The following is a 15743-nucleotide window of genomic DNA, read 5'->3' as shown; positions in this document are numbered from 1 at the left end:
TGTTTAGACTAGACTTTTGTGTACAAAGGCAGGCATATCTTTTTCTTCCATCCTAAAAAACTGCAGCTGTAACAACATATCCCCCTGCCCGAGCCCTTTAAATATGTTCTTTCAGTATGTTTTAACGCAAGCTTTTTAAACACTGATGTTTCACATTACATAAAGACCCTTTATCCAGAAAACCCCAGGTATTACAGATAAGAGATCATATACCTGTATCAAGTTGAATAGGTGGTGTAGTCTAAAACTCAGAAACACAAGTCTATCAAGGGCCTATAAAACCAAGTATATTCAAATGAAGACATTGTTGGTAAAACCCACAAATTGGTATACAAATTATTTTTTTGAAACTAAAGTTCAGTATACCTTTTGACAACTTTATCCCCTATAAACGCGTCTTCCCCTCCCAGTCCAAAATGCCTGAAATAAATCTTGTTTGCTGCATAGCCAGTGTAACTATAACTGGAAATATTTTGGTACACCCATGGTTTAGGGGTGCATAAATATGTGTGCATGATAATGCTAAATTAAGTATCTAATATTTCTGTGAGATTCATTTTTTTTATATTTGTGTTTATACATGTATGGGATTAACTATGCAGAATGCTTGGGAGCTGGTTTTTTTTTTAGTAATTTGAATCATCATATTTTTGTCTTGAAAAGTTGTGTCTTTCTTTCTTTCTTTCTTTCTTTCTGTTCTTGTATGAAAACAGGTAGATGAGAATAGAAATTGAGTGGAAAGTGAAAAACTGGCAATTTTTTTAATAGCCTTCCATCTAATTATGCACTGGGATACCGTGAACTGGAAAAACTAGCATTAGCTACAAAAATAAACTAATTACAAAAAAGGGATTATAAAAATCATTGTCGTTCTGGGAAACACAAACAATTAAAAATGTTCTTATCTAAGTAGTTTGGAGCCATGTCTGGATATATCCAGAAGTGATCAGCTTGCTCTGCCTAATGATGTATGATTGAAGCTGGCAAAAATGAGTTTGGCTTGTTAGAGAAAGTGCTCCGACTGGCCATTAATATATGTTCACCCATAAATGCCTAATTGCATATGTGGGTTTTCTGCACATCAGAGTGCCATAAAAACTATAAAATATCACCATGAAATGTTCTCTTTCTGGACATAAATGTGATCAATGACACTCTGATGGTTTTTCCATATTGCACCTAAACACAACACAACAGAAATAACAAGCATATCACAATTTTGCCTGCAACAATACAAGGATTAGGCAATTATTCTATAAATACTAAGGTGTAATAAGCCTGCCACATATCTCCAGGTTACCAGTGATCTGATCTGAAATGTAGAATGTCAAACATGAAGGCTCATCGCAATTGCAGAAAATAATTAATTTGATCAAATTTATTGGGTCATAACCATAATTGTTCACTAGATTGTTTTAGGGCACTTCACTGTCTATTGCATATTTATAGGTCAAATGATCTTTATTATTCCTTAAAGGGGTTGTTCACCTTTGAGTTAAGTTTTAGTCTGATGTAGAGAGCGATATTTTGACACAATTTGCAATGGGTTTCATTTTTTATTATTTGGTTTTTTTTTTGTTATTTACTTTTTTATCCTGCAGTTTCAGCAATTTGGTAGCTAGGGTTCAAATTAAGATAGCAAATATTCAGTAATTTGAATAAGAGACTGAAATATGAATAGCAGAGGGTCTGAATACAAATATGAGTAATAAAAAGTAGTAACAACAATAAATGTGTAGCCTTATAGCGCATTCATTTTTTGAATGGGGTCAGTGACCCCCGATTTGAAAGATGAAAAGAGTCAGAAGAAAAAGGCAAATAACTAAAGTCTATAAAAAAATAAATAATGAATGAAAAGTTAACTTATAAAAGTGAACCACCCTTTTAAAGCTTTCCATTACAATTATTTTGGTGAAGAACAATGTTCTATCTTAATTGTTTTTGTGAGCACTTTTCATGTGTGCCACTTTTTGTGTGCAATTTGTGTGAAAGCAACGATCTTTCGTTGTTTGTGGGAAGGTGAATGCATACTTAACCGCAATTTGATACAAGAGTTTATTTCTTTACCTATACTAATGTGTTTTGTTATTTCTTTTGTAAATGCAGGTGAGAAGCCATACAAGTGCTCCTGGGAAGGGTGTGAGTGGCGTTTTGCTCGAAGTGATGAGCTGACAAGGCACTACAGGAAGCACACAGGGGCAAAGCCATTCAAATGCAACCATTGCGACAGGTGAGTGCAGCAGTTATGTCGCAAGTTTGTTTGCTTGCTCCTGAATCTGGTAAAATGAATTTGTTTTGAATGTCCTATTCATGTAATGTACTGTACATTTTCTTTATTCTTAGTAATTTTTTTTTTTTATAGCTAAAAGTACTACTTAAGATAATTAAATACAGTAGGGTCCAAAAGAAGTCTTGCTGTAAATGTTTGCATACATGAAAATCTGTTGTACTGTGAAATGGGTTCATGAAATACATTTTCACTCAACTGATCTGGTCCTATAAGGGGCAGATTTATCAAGGAAACTACAATAAAGGAAATGGTGCAACCAACTTGTATAAGCACTACTACAGTGAAAACAATTTTATAGATCAAAAATGAAAAAGGGAGGACATACTCACAGCTTGCCTCAGTCCTAAGGTGCATATACATAAAGTAGAGACCAAAAGATGTGAGTTCCTCCAAAAATTAAATAGACTATGAGTAAGTGTCGGTATAGGCACGAAACGTGTTAGGCCGTATCCTAATATGTCCTAATAAACCTTTTTGTATTTTTTTAATTACTGTCTATTTAATTTTTGGAGGAAATCACATCTTTTGGTCTCTACAAGATTTATCAAGGGTCGAATTTCAAGTTCATGGGAAACTCCCATGGACATATTAGGAGTTTCATGGGAACTCAAAATTCGGGGGAAAAACGACCAATCAAATTTTTTTTTTTTAAAAAAAAAAAACAAACAAATCTTTCAAATTCAGGTGAATGGGATCGATTGATTTTCAGGATGTCTCCAAAGAACTCCAAATTAATTCAAGGATTACCCCTTTAAAGAAGAAGGAAAGCTACGGAGGCATTTTATTGCCAATAGATTAGCTGCAATAGTGCAAGTTAGAATGCTATATTTATTCTGTAGAATGCTTTACCATACCTGAGTAAAAAGCTCTAGAAGCTCTGTTTGTTTAGGATAGCAGCTGCAGTATCAGCTTGGTGTAACATCACTTCCTGCCTGAGTTCCTCCCTGCTCACTCATAGCTCTGGGCTCAGATTAAGAGGAGCAAACTGAGCATGCTCCTGCCCGGGGCAAGGAGGTTTAAGTTGAAGGCAGGAAGTCTGATACAGAGGCCCATGTGTACTCAATAGAAGGAAAGAAATGCAGTGTTTCTTTTGACAGAGAACCCATACCAGTAAACCCTTTAAATTAGTGCTGCTCTATTTGGGTGGACCTTTCTGATAAGGCTTACTTTTAACCTTTCTGACTCCTTGGAATAGTTGAATTCAAATTCTTAAAGGGCCAGTACGTGATACATTTCGGAATTAGATTTTTTTTTAAAAAAAAAACTTGAATCTAATTGTAACTATTCCCTAGTCAAATTACACTAAAATAAACTTGAAAATTTGAATTTTTAAATTTGAAATTCGAATTTTCACTTCTGCCCCTAAATGTTCATTAAAGACCTATGCACTGTCTGTAGTACAGTAAAGTTAACCTACTGGTAAACTGTGGCTGATAATAGCCTGGAATATGAATAGGAGAGGGCCTGAATAGAAAGATGAGCAATAAAAATTACATTTGTAGCCTAACAGTGCATTTGGTATTAGATGGGGTCAGTGACAGCCATCTGAAAGCCGAGGCGAATCAGAAGGCAATTAATTCAGAAACAATAAAAAATATAAAATGAAGACCAATTAAAAAATTGCTTCAAAATAGCCATTCTATAACATACGAAAAGTTAACTCATAGGTTAACCACCCCTTTAAAATGCTGCAGATCATAACCACAACTAGCGCCTTCGATTTTATTGTTTTCGGGATTATATGGAATGAACATGCTGCAACTCAAAGGGGAAGTGTGTGTCTGAGACTGCCAAAAAGGTATATTAAATATCTGCTTGGTCAATATATATGTGTGTTATAACAAGTGTCTTAAACATTTGGACTCTCCCAATTTGTGAGCAGTAGTAGTCCAGTCATCCCATCTGCACATAAACATTTTGCAAAAAGTTTAAAACTTAAAATTTGGCAATCATTTTCTCATTCCTGTAAGTGACATCTACAGCTGAATCTTTTTTTCCTTCATTATTTAGTGTCTTAAAAAGCAGAAATCTCCCAGAAGCATCAAGTATTTTTACAATGGGGAGAAGTGTCAAAGGGTGAAAGAAAGCGAGTGCTTGTGTAATTACAAGTGACAGGCCTGACATTATCATCTTTTGAGAGCTGAGATGCCTGGGCACTAGCAGGCTAAGCAAAGGCTTGGGTAGGCTGCTGTCAACATTATTGAATAAAGATGTGCTTTTAATCACATTAGAAAAGGATTGAAAAAAAGATGAGTTATCAAGCCAAAGAACCCAGGAGTAGCATTAAAAGAAAGCCAGGAAAATGTCTGTAATACAATCAGAGTTTTATATTTAGCTACTGGTAGAATAACAGGTCAGGAAATAGGAAGACAGTTTGTGACTTTGATTGCAAGGAAATGTGGGCTCTTGTACATCCTGCTTTTCAAAGCCCTTGCTGTCCTTAACAGTCTTATTGGTTAAATACACTTTGATTGATATCACCAGCTACTGTGTATTTACTTTTTTTTCTTTGATTGACCAAAATTGTCCGTATTTCCCTCTTTCCAAACAGAGTATTCTATATATCCTTGACTTTGATGCTGCTGTGTGTCATACATGTTCCAAATGAACTGAATCATTTAAACCGGTTTCATGAGATGTAATGTAATTCAGCCAGATCCTAAGGACCATTTCTAAATACTGTACAACATGCAGCCTTAATAACACCATTAGTGTCCAATTCATTTGCTACAGATACCCTGAAATTACCACCAGATCCAGACTGGTGGTAGTTCCAGAGTTCCCTTGCATCAGTGCATGTACTTGCATGAAATTCAGCAGCAGACAGAAGGGCTGCATTATCACTCATTGCAAGTTACAAAGGAGCATGTAAGTACTGTACCTTTATGAATAATGCACTTGCTCTTGCAGTCATAAAGCTTGTCTTTGAAAGGAGTTGTTCACCTTTAAATTAACTTTAATTTTTTTTAAATTGACTTTTAGTATGATGTAAAGAGTGATATTCTGAGACAATTTGCAATTGGTTTTCATTTTTTATTATTGTATTTTTTTTTTAGTTAATTAGCTTTTTGTTTGGCCGCTTTCAAATTTGGAATCTGGTTGCTAGGGTCCAATTAACCCTAGCAACCATGCATTGATTTGAATAAGAGAATGAAATATGAATTAGAGTTGGACCAAGTATAAAGATGAGTAATAAAATGTAGCAATAACAATAAGTTTGTAGCTTTAGACGATGAAGGCCATTTGAAAAGAATTAGCCATTCTATAACTTACTATAAGTTAACTTTAAGGTGGACCACAACTTTAAGAGATAAAAATCCTGTTGTGTTGTTTAACTGTGAAGTGTACAGTCATATCATATGAAGTACATGTACATTTAATTTCCCAGAAATAACTACAAGTGAATTTGCTTTGTGCCTGATTTATAAACAAACAAATAAAGTATAACTGGCCATACATATGGAGATCCGCTCGTTTGGCAAGGATCTCGCTCTAATGTGCCCACCTTCAGGCTGTTGGCAGCTTATATCTGCCTGTGTATGGGGACCTTAAGGGAATTGTTAAGTGTAAAAATAAAAACTGGGTAAATAGATAGACTGTGCAAAATAAAAAAAAATGTAATATAGTTAGTTACGCAGAAATGTAAGTCTGGAGTGACTGGATGTCTAACATAATAGCCAGAACACCCCCTTCAAGTCACTGACTAGCTCAGAGTTATAGAGCTGAAAAGCAGGAAGTTGTGTTCTGGCTATTATGTTAGACATCCAGTCACTCCAGCCTTTATACATTACATTTTTGGCTAACTAACCATATTATAAATATTTTTTATTTTGCACAGCCTATTTATTTACACAGTTTTTATTTTCACACTGAACTGTTCCTTTAGTGCTGTAGTGAAGCTGTTACCTTTTCTAAGTTCCTATTGCTCTTAAATTCCATCTTTTCTCTCCTGCTAATTGTATTTTGTTTCTAACATTGTAACAAAATCAAACCGAATCACGGTCCTGGGATGTGACTGTGCAGTTCAGTCGGATGAAACTTCCATACGTTTAATGTGGTGATTATTGTATGTCTGGCTAGCTGGGCATCAGATCAGATTACATAGGGTTAACAAACCATCTGATTCCCAGTGACATTAATGGTGAGAGTTTTATGAAACCAGTCAGAAACAATGTCTGCTGAGGAGCTTGTCATTAGTTTATTTTGGCCAGAGATTGCTCAGATGCATTTTTCTGGATGAAAACCAGTGGTGACAGGCAGTTTCCATTACTACTAATAACAGGCTGCTGTGTCTGGTTCAGGCACTTTTTCGCCATCTGAAAAACAGTGGCAGAGAATGTCATGTGCTGTGAGCCTTATTGGGTTTTTTCTTGTAAATTCTTTGACAGGCTTTAGAAATTTTACAAGGATTTCTGTCAGGTTTGGCTTTTGTTTGTGGAGATACTGTAATAGACCACACTATGGTAAAAACCAATGAATAGCACAGATTTGAGGCATTGTTGTCCCCTGTTTTGTGTCTTTATACCAAGAAGACACATCTTCTGTGTGAGCCTGTTATCTGGCACAGTTCAGAAAGCAATAAAACCTGTATCATTGGTTTTGTTGACACAATGTAATAATAGTGTGTTTGTTCAAGCCTCCAAAGATACTTATTTAACAAATCCTAATAAAATATAAACCCTGCCATGAATTGAACATGCAACTTATAAATCTTTCTGGCACCCTCCTCATCCCCCTCCTTCTCATTGTCTCGCTTTTCCCACCCCATCTCTTACTGCAGCTTCCATTACCCTTACAGGTTTCATTTTTCTGTCGCCCTCTGGGTAAAGGATATCACCTTAGGGTTCCACTGAGGCTAACAACTTAGGGTTCCACCAAGGCTACCACCTTAGGTTTCCATCAAGGCTACCAACTTAGGGTTCCACCGAGGCTACCACCTTAGTGGCTTCCTCACTCCCTCACCTGGCATTGTAAACCCACTCCGCCCCCTCTCCCCCAGTACATACCCTGGTCTCACTTTTTGCGGCAGCAATCAGGGGTGGGGGGAGGTCTTATGGCAGTCATACAGCAGCACCCAGGTCTTCAGCAGGAGTGGGACTGGGTCGACAGGACCCACCAGGTTTTTTCCCACCGGCACAGTCTGATCCTGCAAACACACAAATGGATCTATCAAATCTATTAAACACTAATCATGGTTTAAAATAGGGTATGTATAACTTTTTTATTTAGTATTTATTTAGTTGAAGGGGTTGCTCACCTTTGTATTAACTTTCCATATGATGTAGAGATTGATATTCTGAGACAATTTGCAGTTGGCTTTCATGTTTTATTATTTGTAGTTGGAGTTATTTAGCTTTTTATTCAGCAGCTCTCCAGTTTGCAATTTCAGCAATCTGGTTGGTAGGGCCAAATGACCCTAGCAACTATGAATGGCTTTGACTATGAGACTGGAATAGGAGACGACCTGAATAGAAAGATAAGTAATAAAAATGAGCAATACAAATAAATTTGTAGCCTTACAGAGCATTTGTTTTTAGATGGGATTGGTGATTCCCATTTAAAAGGTGTCAGAAGAAGAAAGCAAATAATTAAAAAAAAAATGAAGTCCAATTGAAAAGTTGCTTAGAATTACAGTAGCTATTCTATAACCTACTTAATTTAAAGGTGAACTACCCTTATAAGAAAGGAGGTATTTTTAGCCTCAGAGAAAAAAGCACATAAAACAGAAGTATAGGATCCTTTATCCAGAAAGTTCCAAGGCCCTCTTCAATGGAGTCTATTTTAAAGCCTACATGTAAAGCCTACATTTTCCTACCATGTATATAAGTTGGGCATATCTTCCCCACCCAAGTCACATCATTTGTACTGTATATACCCCCTCAATTTTCCACCACCGTCGCATTTTCCTAAAACAAATAGCAGCTTTAACCCGGCGGCCATTTTTCCTCTGACACATCATCAGTAACATTGAGACATGTACAGAATGCTGTAAAGTTCATGTAATGCAGAATGCAGGGTTACACAGGCACAAAATACTTTGATAAAAAGTTCTGCTGGGGTTGAGCACTGTAATGGTTAAGCTGAGCTCAGGAGAGGTGTTTAGGAGAAAAAATTAGGATCAGACAGCCAGAGCAGAGTTTTTATGGGAACCAGTAATGCTATCTCTTCATTGGCTGTTAGACTGGAGGGTGTGTTTAGTAATCTTAGCTGAGAAGAATTGAACATGCTCATAATTCAACAGCCAAAGCTAATTCCTGAGGGAGGGGGCTGAGGGGGTTATAGGAGGAGAAGGATTTCTAAGTGATTAAGGGGATGCTGCAGTCTTACTATTAACCTTTAAATAACCAGAGTGGCAGTTATCTAAAGAATTCTAAAAGGCTGTTCCCTTATTACATTTTTGTGGAGGGGGTTTACATGTCCTTTAAGCAAACACACTGGGGGTCCGTTTAGAGGGGCTGAACTTGATGGCAAGAGTTGTCTTTTATCAATCTAAAGGAAGTACATGTAGAAGCTGGCTATTACATGTATTTTCGTAGCACATGCCTTTTACAATATATTTCTGCTTCACCTGTTAGTGAGATATTGTAGAACTAAAACAAAAAAACATTCCAAAAGTCACATCAAATTTCATCTTGTCTCCTTCTACCTTTCACATTTTTACCAGCTATATAATACTGCTTTGGTAATAGAGAATAAAAAATAAACTCATATTCAGCATGCAAAGCCGCAGGCAGGATTTTCGCTAAACATATGTATATGTGCAGTACTTGCTTCAAAGCTGTCATTGCTAATCTACTTCTTGATTGATGCCCTTGTGAAATAAATATGTATCTTAGGGGGAAGGGAGGTATTATGCCCCTGATTATGTTAGGGGTTCATATTCTGGTTTGACAGCAACCATTCTCCATATAAAGGGGGGGAGGTGTGGAATTACTAACCTGTAAGGAAGAATAAAGGAAAGGTTTAACAGCCTTTGATTTTAATAGAGCAATGTTATATCCTTGAGAAATGATTTTTTTTAAGCCATTTTCTGCTTTTTTATTAATCCTTAATTGATACATTAGCTTTCTGTAACAGAAGCCAAAATGTTTATAGGTAGGGATGAAGTTACTGGAAATTCTAATATATGATGGCTTATCACATCTCAAGTAATGCAGAAAACATTTAAAGTTACATTTAGGAGGAATGAAAACTAGTCAGATATCTCATGTTTCAGATTATTGCAGTGTTATCACAAATATCTATTCAAAACAGCCTTTGTCTGAGCTGTCCACTGGATTTTAATTTTTTTTCATGGAATGGAATTCTCCCAGCACATAAGCATGAGTGGACTGTTTGTCTGTATAGATGCACAGACAGGGAGGACAAACATTATTATAAATATAAATGTATAGCAGTTAAGTGCCATGTGGTAAACAACACAGAATGAAGGCGGTCTCTGCCTGGAGAGCTCACAATTTAAGTTGGTTGATAACATTCAGGTCTACAAAAAGGTGTTCCTTAGCATACTGTTATAGCATCATTTATCACCCTATATTTTAACAGCATCAATAAGTTACCCAAGTATTTGAGCTTGTTCAGATATTGATTGAGGTCAAATGGAAAAAAATCCTTTGGTTAAGGAATAATCCAGAGGGAGGATGTGGGCCTCAGATGACAGCTGGTCAGTTCTTCCAAACATCTGCTCATTTAACCTGCAGATCTGCTTGCATATGGCCTGCATTATAAATATAGTCATAATAAATAAATAAATAAATAAATGTGTGTGCTAGGGTAGGTGATCTCACCGGAAAGTAAGTGGGTAGCATTTTCCCCAGATGGACAACCCATGATACTCTATATACTCCAGGAAAAAATAATTTGCCCAATGGATTTAGTCTGAACTAGGGATACTAGAAAATTTATAGTATTGGGGGGTTATAAATTTGTCCCAATCTGTTCCGGAGCTTGGCTCGCTTTATAGCCAGATAGTGGCACTCTAACAATGAAGGGCCTGCTGTTGCACTCAGACTGCTAGGAAGTTTAATTCTTAAAGTAGAAGTAATGCCTGAAATGAATATGGCTATGCTTTATTCAGTAAATCCAGAGGGTCAGCAGCCCTTTAACAGTAATGACCCATACCTTCAAGCTGTCCAAAGTAGCTCCCCATCTTCTGAACTTATCAGGCCATCTTATGAGTGTCAGTGACACTGCACATGCTCAATGTGTACTGGACTGCTGGAAATCAAAATTATTATGCAGAAATAATATAAAAAAAATGAACTGCTTCACTTGGTAACATATTATATGATACTGTATTCATTGTATTCATCAGTCTTGTATAATATTTTTTTTAATATATTGCATACAGGCTTTATGTTGAGATTCTGTTCCTCAGTTCAGGTAACTAACAGCAGCTCTTTTACTTCACCTTTTTTTGGATGAATTTTGATGAATATGCAATATAGAAAAATCACAATACTTATTGTGGGTTGAACTTTAGTTCTCCTTTAAAGTTAAATGCAGCAGATATACTGCCTGGGATGAGTTTCTTTCTCACCCCTTCCTTTTTCTTGTCTTTTTCTTTTTATAACATTTTACATACTTAGTAAGCTCATATATCAAAACATTATGCAAATAACTATTTATTTGCTGCCTATTTGTAATTGTAGCTATGTTGTTGCCTCCACAATGTAAGCTTGACAACTGTGTACGGACCAAAGCAACATCCCATGTGACCATAAATGATGCAACTGCTTTTATTAAGTATGGAAGTTTTTAGAAGTAGAAGGAAGCAAAATGGCAGAAATATGTTGGCACTATAAATACATGTTAATGTTAATAATAATATATTTGCAATAATGCAAATGATGACTTCCCTATGCAGACAATAAGTTATGCTTCCAATCTTTACAGTCTGCTTTTTTTTTTTTATTTACCATTATGCCAGTAAAGAAAACCTTAACCATATTAATGACCAGATCCGATACTAATAGATACTTTTATTGTAGAAGAGTCACATTATAATTCTCTTCCCAAACATTCTCAGCACTGTCTAATTGACAGTACAGTCAGCACCCGGTTAATTGACATCCTAATGAAATCATGTGCATTAGATTGGAGGGGAGAATATAACTTAGAGTTTTGTAGCCGTGCCTGAGATATTCAAGCTTTCAGGGAGAACATTAAGGGAGGTGGAAGTACTTAGTCTGAGACTAATGGATCTTCAACAGATGGCTCAGAAATCAGAGGCAAGCAGAAGGTGCAGGGGTGGGGGAGAGGTAAATAATCATAAAATTCATAGTGTTTGGAGGAAGTCTCATAGGAGATGACATTTTGGATCTGGAGAGTAATCTAATATTCTTTAATATTAGTGAGAAAAAAATGTTTGCCAATTAAAGGGATAATTAGGAAAAGGGCCCTGAATACACCTCAATATGGGCATAATACATGTTTTACTGTGACTCCTGGTCAAATAGCAACTATAGAGCTAATTTAAGAATGCAAGCAAGAATACATATTTTATAACTTTGTGTTTGCGCACACTTATGCATGATAGATAGATAGACAGATGACAGATAAATAAATATACACTAGGTTTAATAAATTTTGGCAAGATGTTATGTATTTGTAGATAGAAGGCAGACATATGCTGGCCAGTGTTTTTCCCATAGCTGTTCACATAAAATAACTGGCTTTGTGTATTATATTATATTCATTAGGGATGCACTGAATCCGGGATTCGGCCAGGTTTTGGCCTTTTTCAGCAGGATTCGGATTCGGCCGAATCCTTCTGTCTGTCTGAACAGACATATGCAAATTAGGGGCGGAGAGGGAAATCGAGTGACTTTTTGTCACAAAACAAGGAAGTAAAAAATGTTTTCCCCTTCCCACCCCTTATTTACATATGCAAATTAGGATTCAGATTCAGTTCGGTATTCGCCGAATCCAAAATAGTGGATTCGGTGCATCCCTAATATCCATTAATTGAATGATAACAGTTGCATGCCACTTCATAATATGTATGGTTAATAAAAGATTCATGATGCTAAATACATTTACTAAATACGTTTTTCTTTGCCTTTGCTTTATCTGTAGGTGTTTTTCAAGGTCTGATCACCTTGCCCTTCACATGAAGAGACATATTTAAGGACATTCAAAATAGAGATGGCATCCCAGCCTTGAACAGACCATGGGTTGCAGTGGGCACTTGTGGTTATGCAGGAGGACATTGTCACATGTAAAACTCTGTACACAAAATCAAATGTTCATGCACCGTCACACATTCATGCATACAACATCTGTTTGTTCTGCCATACCCCCAGCCTAAGTGAAAAAGGCATGGAAGGATGGAGATTTGAATGATTGAGGATCTACAAAAGCCTAAGCATTTGCATTTTGGGTGCTCTTATATGTCTCACCATGGAAACCAAGAGAACAAGACATCTCTGGAAGTGGACAGTAGATTTGAGAGGCTCTGAAGAACTCAATTTATTGCATCTCAGAAGCTGCTAAAATCCACTTTCCAGTTGCTTGTTGTAGCACGAAATATTTTGTTCTAAAACTTTGAGGTTAAAAAAATGATGGATTTCGAACTAGGAAACCAAATCTCAGTCCATGAGCCTTCTTCTTCATGTGTATGAATCTGAAGACTGCAAATCAAAAAAAGATGTTCTATTTCTATTAGGATCCTGCTACATGGTCCTCTGTGGTTTTACCTGATTGTGGAGCTTTTAAAACCCTTTTTAACTCAATGCCATAGGCCTTACTGGCAGTAAACAGGTGAAGTTCCAAGCATAACCAAGGTTCTGCAATTGTTTGGTCTAAGTTTCATATAGAACTCTTGAGTGATAAAACATTTATATCCCCTCATTCCCTTAATTTATTTATTTTTTACTTATTTTGGCTGTGGCACACCTTATGCACTAGTGACTTTTCAAGCCGCTAACACTGACTGAGTGGGATCGAAATGATTGAAACCAGAGTGTCCTACCTACCAGTGTGCGCACTTCCAAAGGTTACAGACCTTACAGTTTTTGTTTTGTCACAGTAATCCTTTTTCCTTGTGTTTAATTTAAACAGGCGCAATGAGAAACATTGGTCAGTTACAGTACATTCTCTTGTTGGACATTTATCTTATTCAACTTCTTGCTCTCTGTCTGGACACTTTTAGCTTGGATTGGACCAACAATTTAGACTTGACTTCTAATGTCAGTGGGCTGTAAGCCGTCTCCAACTGAACTTTCCAAAATCGTGCTTGATTAGTGATTTTTAATCCTAACAATATAACTAGTTAGAAACTTGATGTTATTTCGAGAGCAGCTGCATTTTTGTACTAAATATTTTGTTTCAGTGTCTAACAACAACAAAAAGCCAAATATATAAATCCATACAACACTGGATATTGGAAGACACCTTAAAGTACAGTAAGTTGACTTTGTGGGATTGACTCATTAATGATCGAAAAAAGGAGACACTACCTTGATTACCAAGGTCATTATTAGAATGCTCTTAAATTAGTTAAGAGCTCAGACATCTGTAAACTTAGTGGATATCATTTCCATTGGTGATTTTTTTTTTTACAGGGTTACAGTAAAATGTTAGAGCTGTAAGTTCAGTGTGATCTCATGTTAGTAATATCTTAGGGTCACAAAACAACTGTATGTACCTGACAAAATCAATCATTTTCTGATATTTTTAAACCGGCCCAGAATCCATCATGATCAGGAAATTTGTGTACATACTACTACACTGTCATAAGTCTTGCTTCTAGAGACTACCAATCGTATCATATCAAGTGGTCAATTCAAGTAGTTGTGGAAGGGGGATAGGTTGTCTATTTTGTATATTCTGGGACCATCCCTAAACAACTAGTAAAATTGCACATTTGGTCCCACAGTGTCCTTGATGAACGCAGCTCTTTTATCCCAGCCAACTGGTATATTTTTAACTTGTTTTGACTCCTTGACTGTTAAACAGAAAACAAAAAAAAAGTATAAAAAAGAAAAAAAAAAGTAATATAAAAAAAAATTAAAAAGCTATAATTAAAAAAAGATAAAAAGTAAATATTTGAAAAATAAAAATGATGGGATACACTGATAACTTAAAGAGCAGCGTTGGCACTTGGGGTTTAAGCCATTAACTGCCAAAGGGCCTAGCAGTGCTATCACACCCTCCGGCTGTTAAATGGATTTTTACCTCCCCTTTAAAATTGAGGTATAGAACCTGCCTATTCATAGGTAATTTTCTTTTCACACTGAATTCTTTCATTATATTCCCATTATTTCATTGTTGGTAGTAAGGCGTTGAAAAATGTACATGATCAGAGACCAAAATCGAAGAACCATTTTAGGTGTTCCGAAGATCCTTATAAACAAAGAAGGATAAAAGAAAATGTTTGATTCCAAAGATTTAAAAAAAAAAAACAAAACAAAATGTACTTAAATATACCTGAAGCACTGCTTGTTGACAATCCTTGTAGCCTTCTGCTTCTGCATATAAAAAAATATTATATATATATTTTAATGTTATGGCCATTGTGATGGGTTTTTAATTGGGTGATACAAGCCAAGGGTCATTGATATGCATTAAGAAATCTTAGGGGTTATGTGGTAGAATAGGCACAGTTTCATCTACCAACAGCAACCAATCAGCAGTTTGCTTTTGCTGGTATTGTGCTGTCCATAGAAGCAAATATTTGAGTGGTTGCCATGGCCACTGGCACAGGACAAGCTTTTGCCTGTACAGGTATGGGATCTGTTATCCAGACTGCTCAGGACCTGGGGGTTTCCAGATAATGGATCTTTCTGTAGTTTAGTTCTTCATACCTTAAGTCTACTAGAAAATCATGTAAATATTATGTAAACCCAATAGGCTGGTTTTGCTTCCAATAAGGACTGATTAAATCTTAATTTGGATCAAATATAAGATACTGTTTTATTATTACAGAGAAAAAGGAAATCATTTTTAAAACTTGGATTATTTGGATAAAATTGAGTCTATGGGAGACTGCCTTTCTGTAATTCGGAGCTTTCTGGATAATGGGTTTCCGGATAACGGATCCGATACCTGTATTATTGTATAACCTCATACATTTTGATGCAAATTTTTAATTTAACCACATAACGGTAGGCATTTTTAAATCATACAATAAATGTTCAGAAGGAAAATTAATTAGGTTTCATTTTATACTACAACTCTTGTCAGTTTATTCTTTCATTTGCAATCAATTTAAATGGCTGGGTTGCATCATGTGCAACCTGCTTTTTCATAGCACCAAATTACTGACACACATATGTATCACACTGAATGCTGTAGTTACCTGCTCAATAGGATGTTTAATAACATATATTAGCTATTGTATTGTACATTGTTTAAGCTAAGGTATGTCTAAAACCTTGCCCAGTGCAAAGAGCTTCTCACTGGAGATGTATACGTTAGCTTTTTCTAGCTTTATAGGTCTGTGCTTTCATGA

The 15743-nt window shown here is 36.1% G+C and overlaps 1 protein-coding gene across 1 annotated transcript in view; it reads left to right on the top strand.

The window, feature by feature from the left end:
* klf7.L (Kruppel-like factor 7 (ubiquitous) L homeolog) overlaps window positions 1-14252 on the top strand; it is a 79514-nt gene extending 65262 nt beyond the window's left edge. The window contains exons 3-4 of the mRNA XM_018236200.2: window positions 2107-2230; window positions 12368-14252. Coding sequence (XP_018091689.1) covers window positions 2107-2230; window positions 12368-12419 — 176 coding nt within the window. The 3' untranslated portion in view covers window positions 12420-14252. The remainder of the gene's footprint in view (window positions 1-2106; window positions 2231-12367) is intronic.
* The last annotated feature ends 1491 nt before the right edge of the window (window positions 14253-15743 follow it).

This window comes from Xenopus laevis, chromosome 9_10L (genome assembly GCF_017654675.1).
Source record: "Xenopus laevis strain J_2021 chromosome 9_10L, Xenopus_laevis_v10.1, whole genome shotgun sequence".
NCBI lineage: Eukaryota > Metazoa > Chordata > Amphibia > Anura > Pipidae > Xenopus > Xenopus laevis.
Note: the sequence above shows the minus strand (reverse complement) of the source record. Positions and strands in the feature narration are given on the sequence as shown.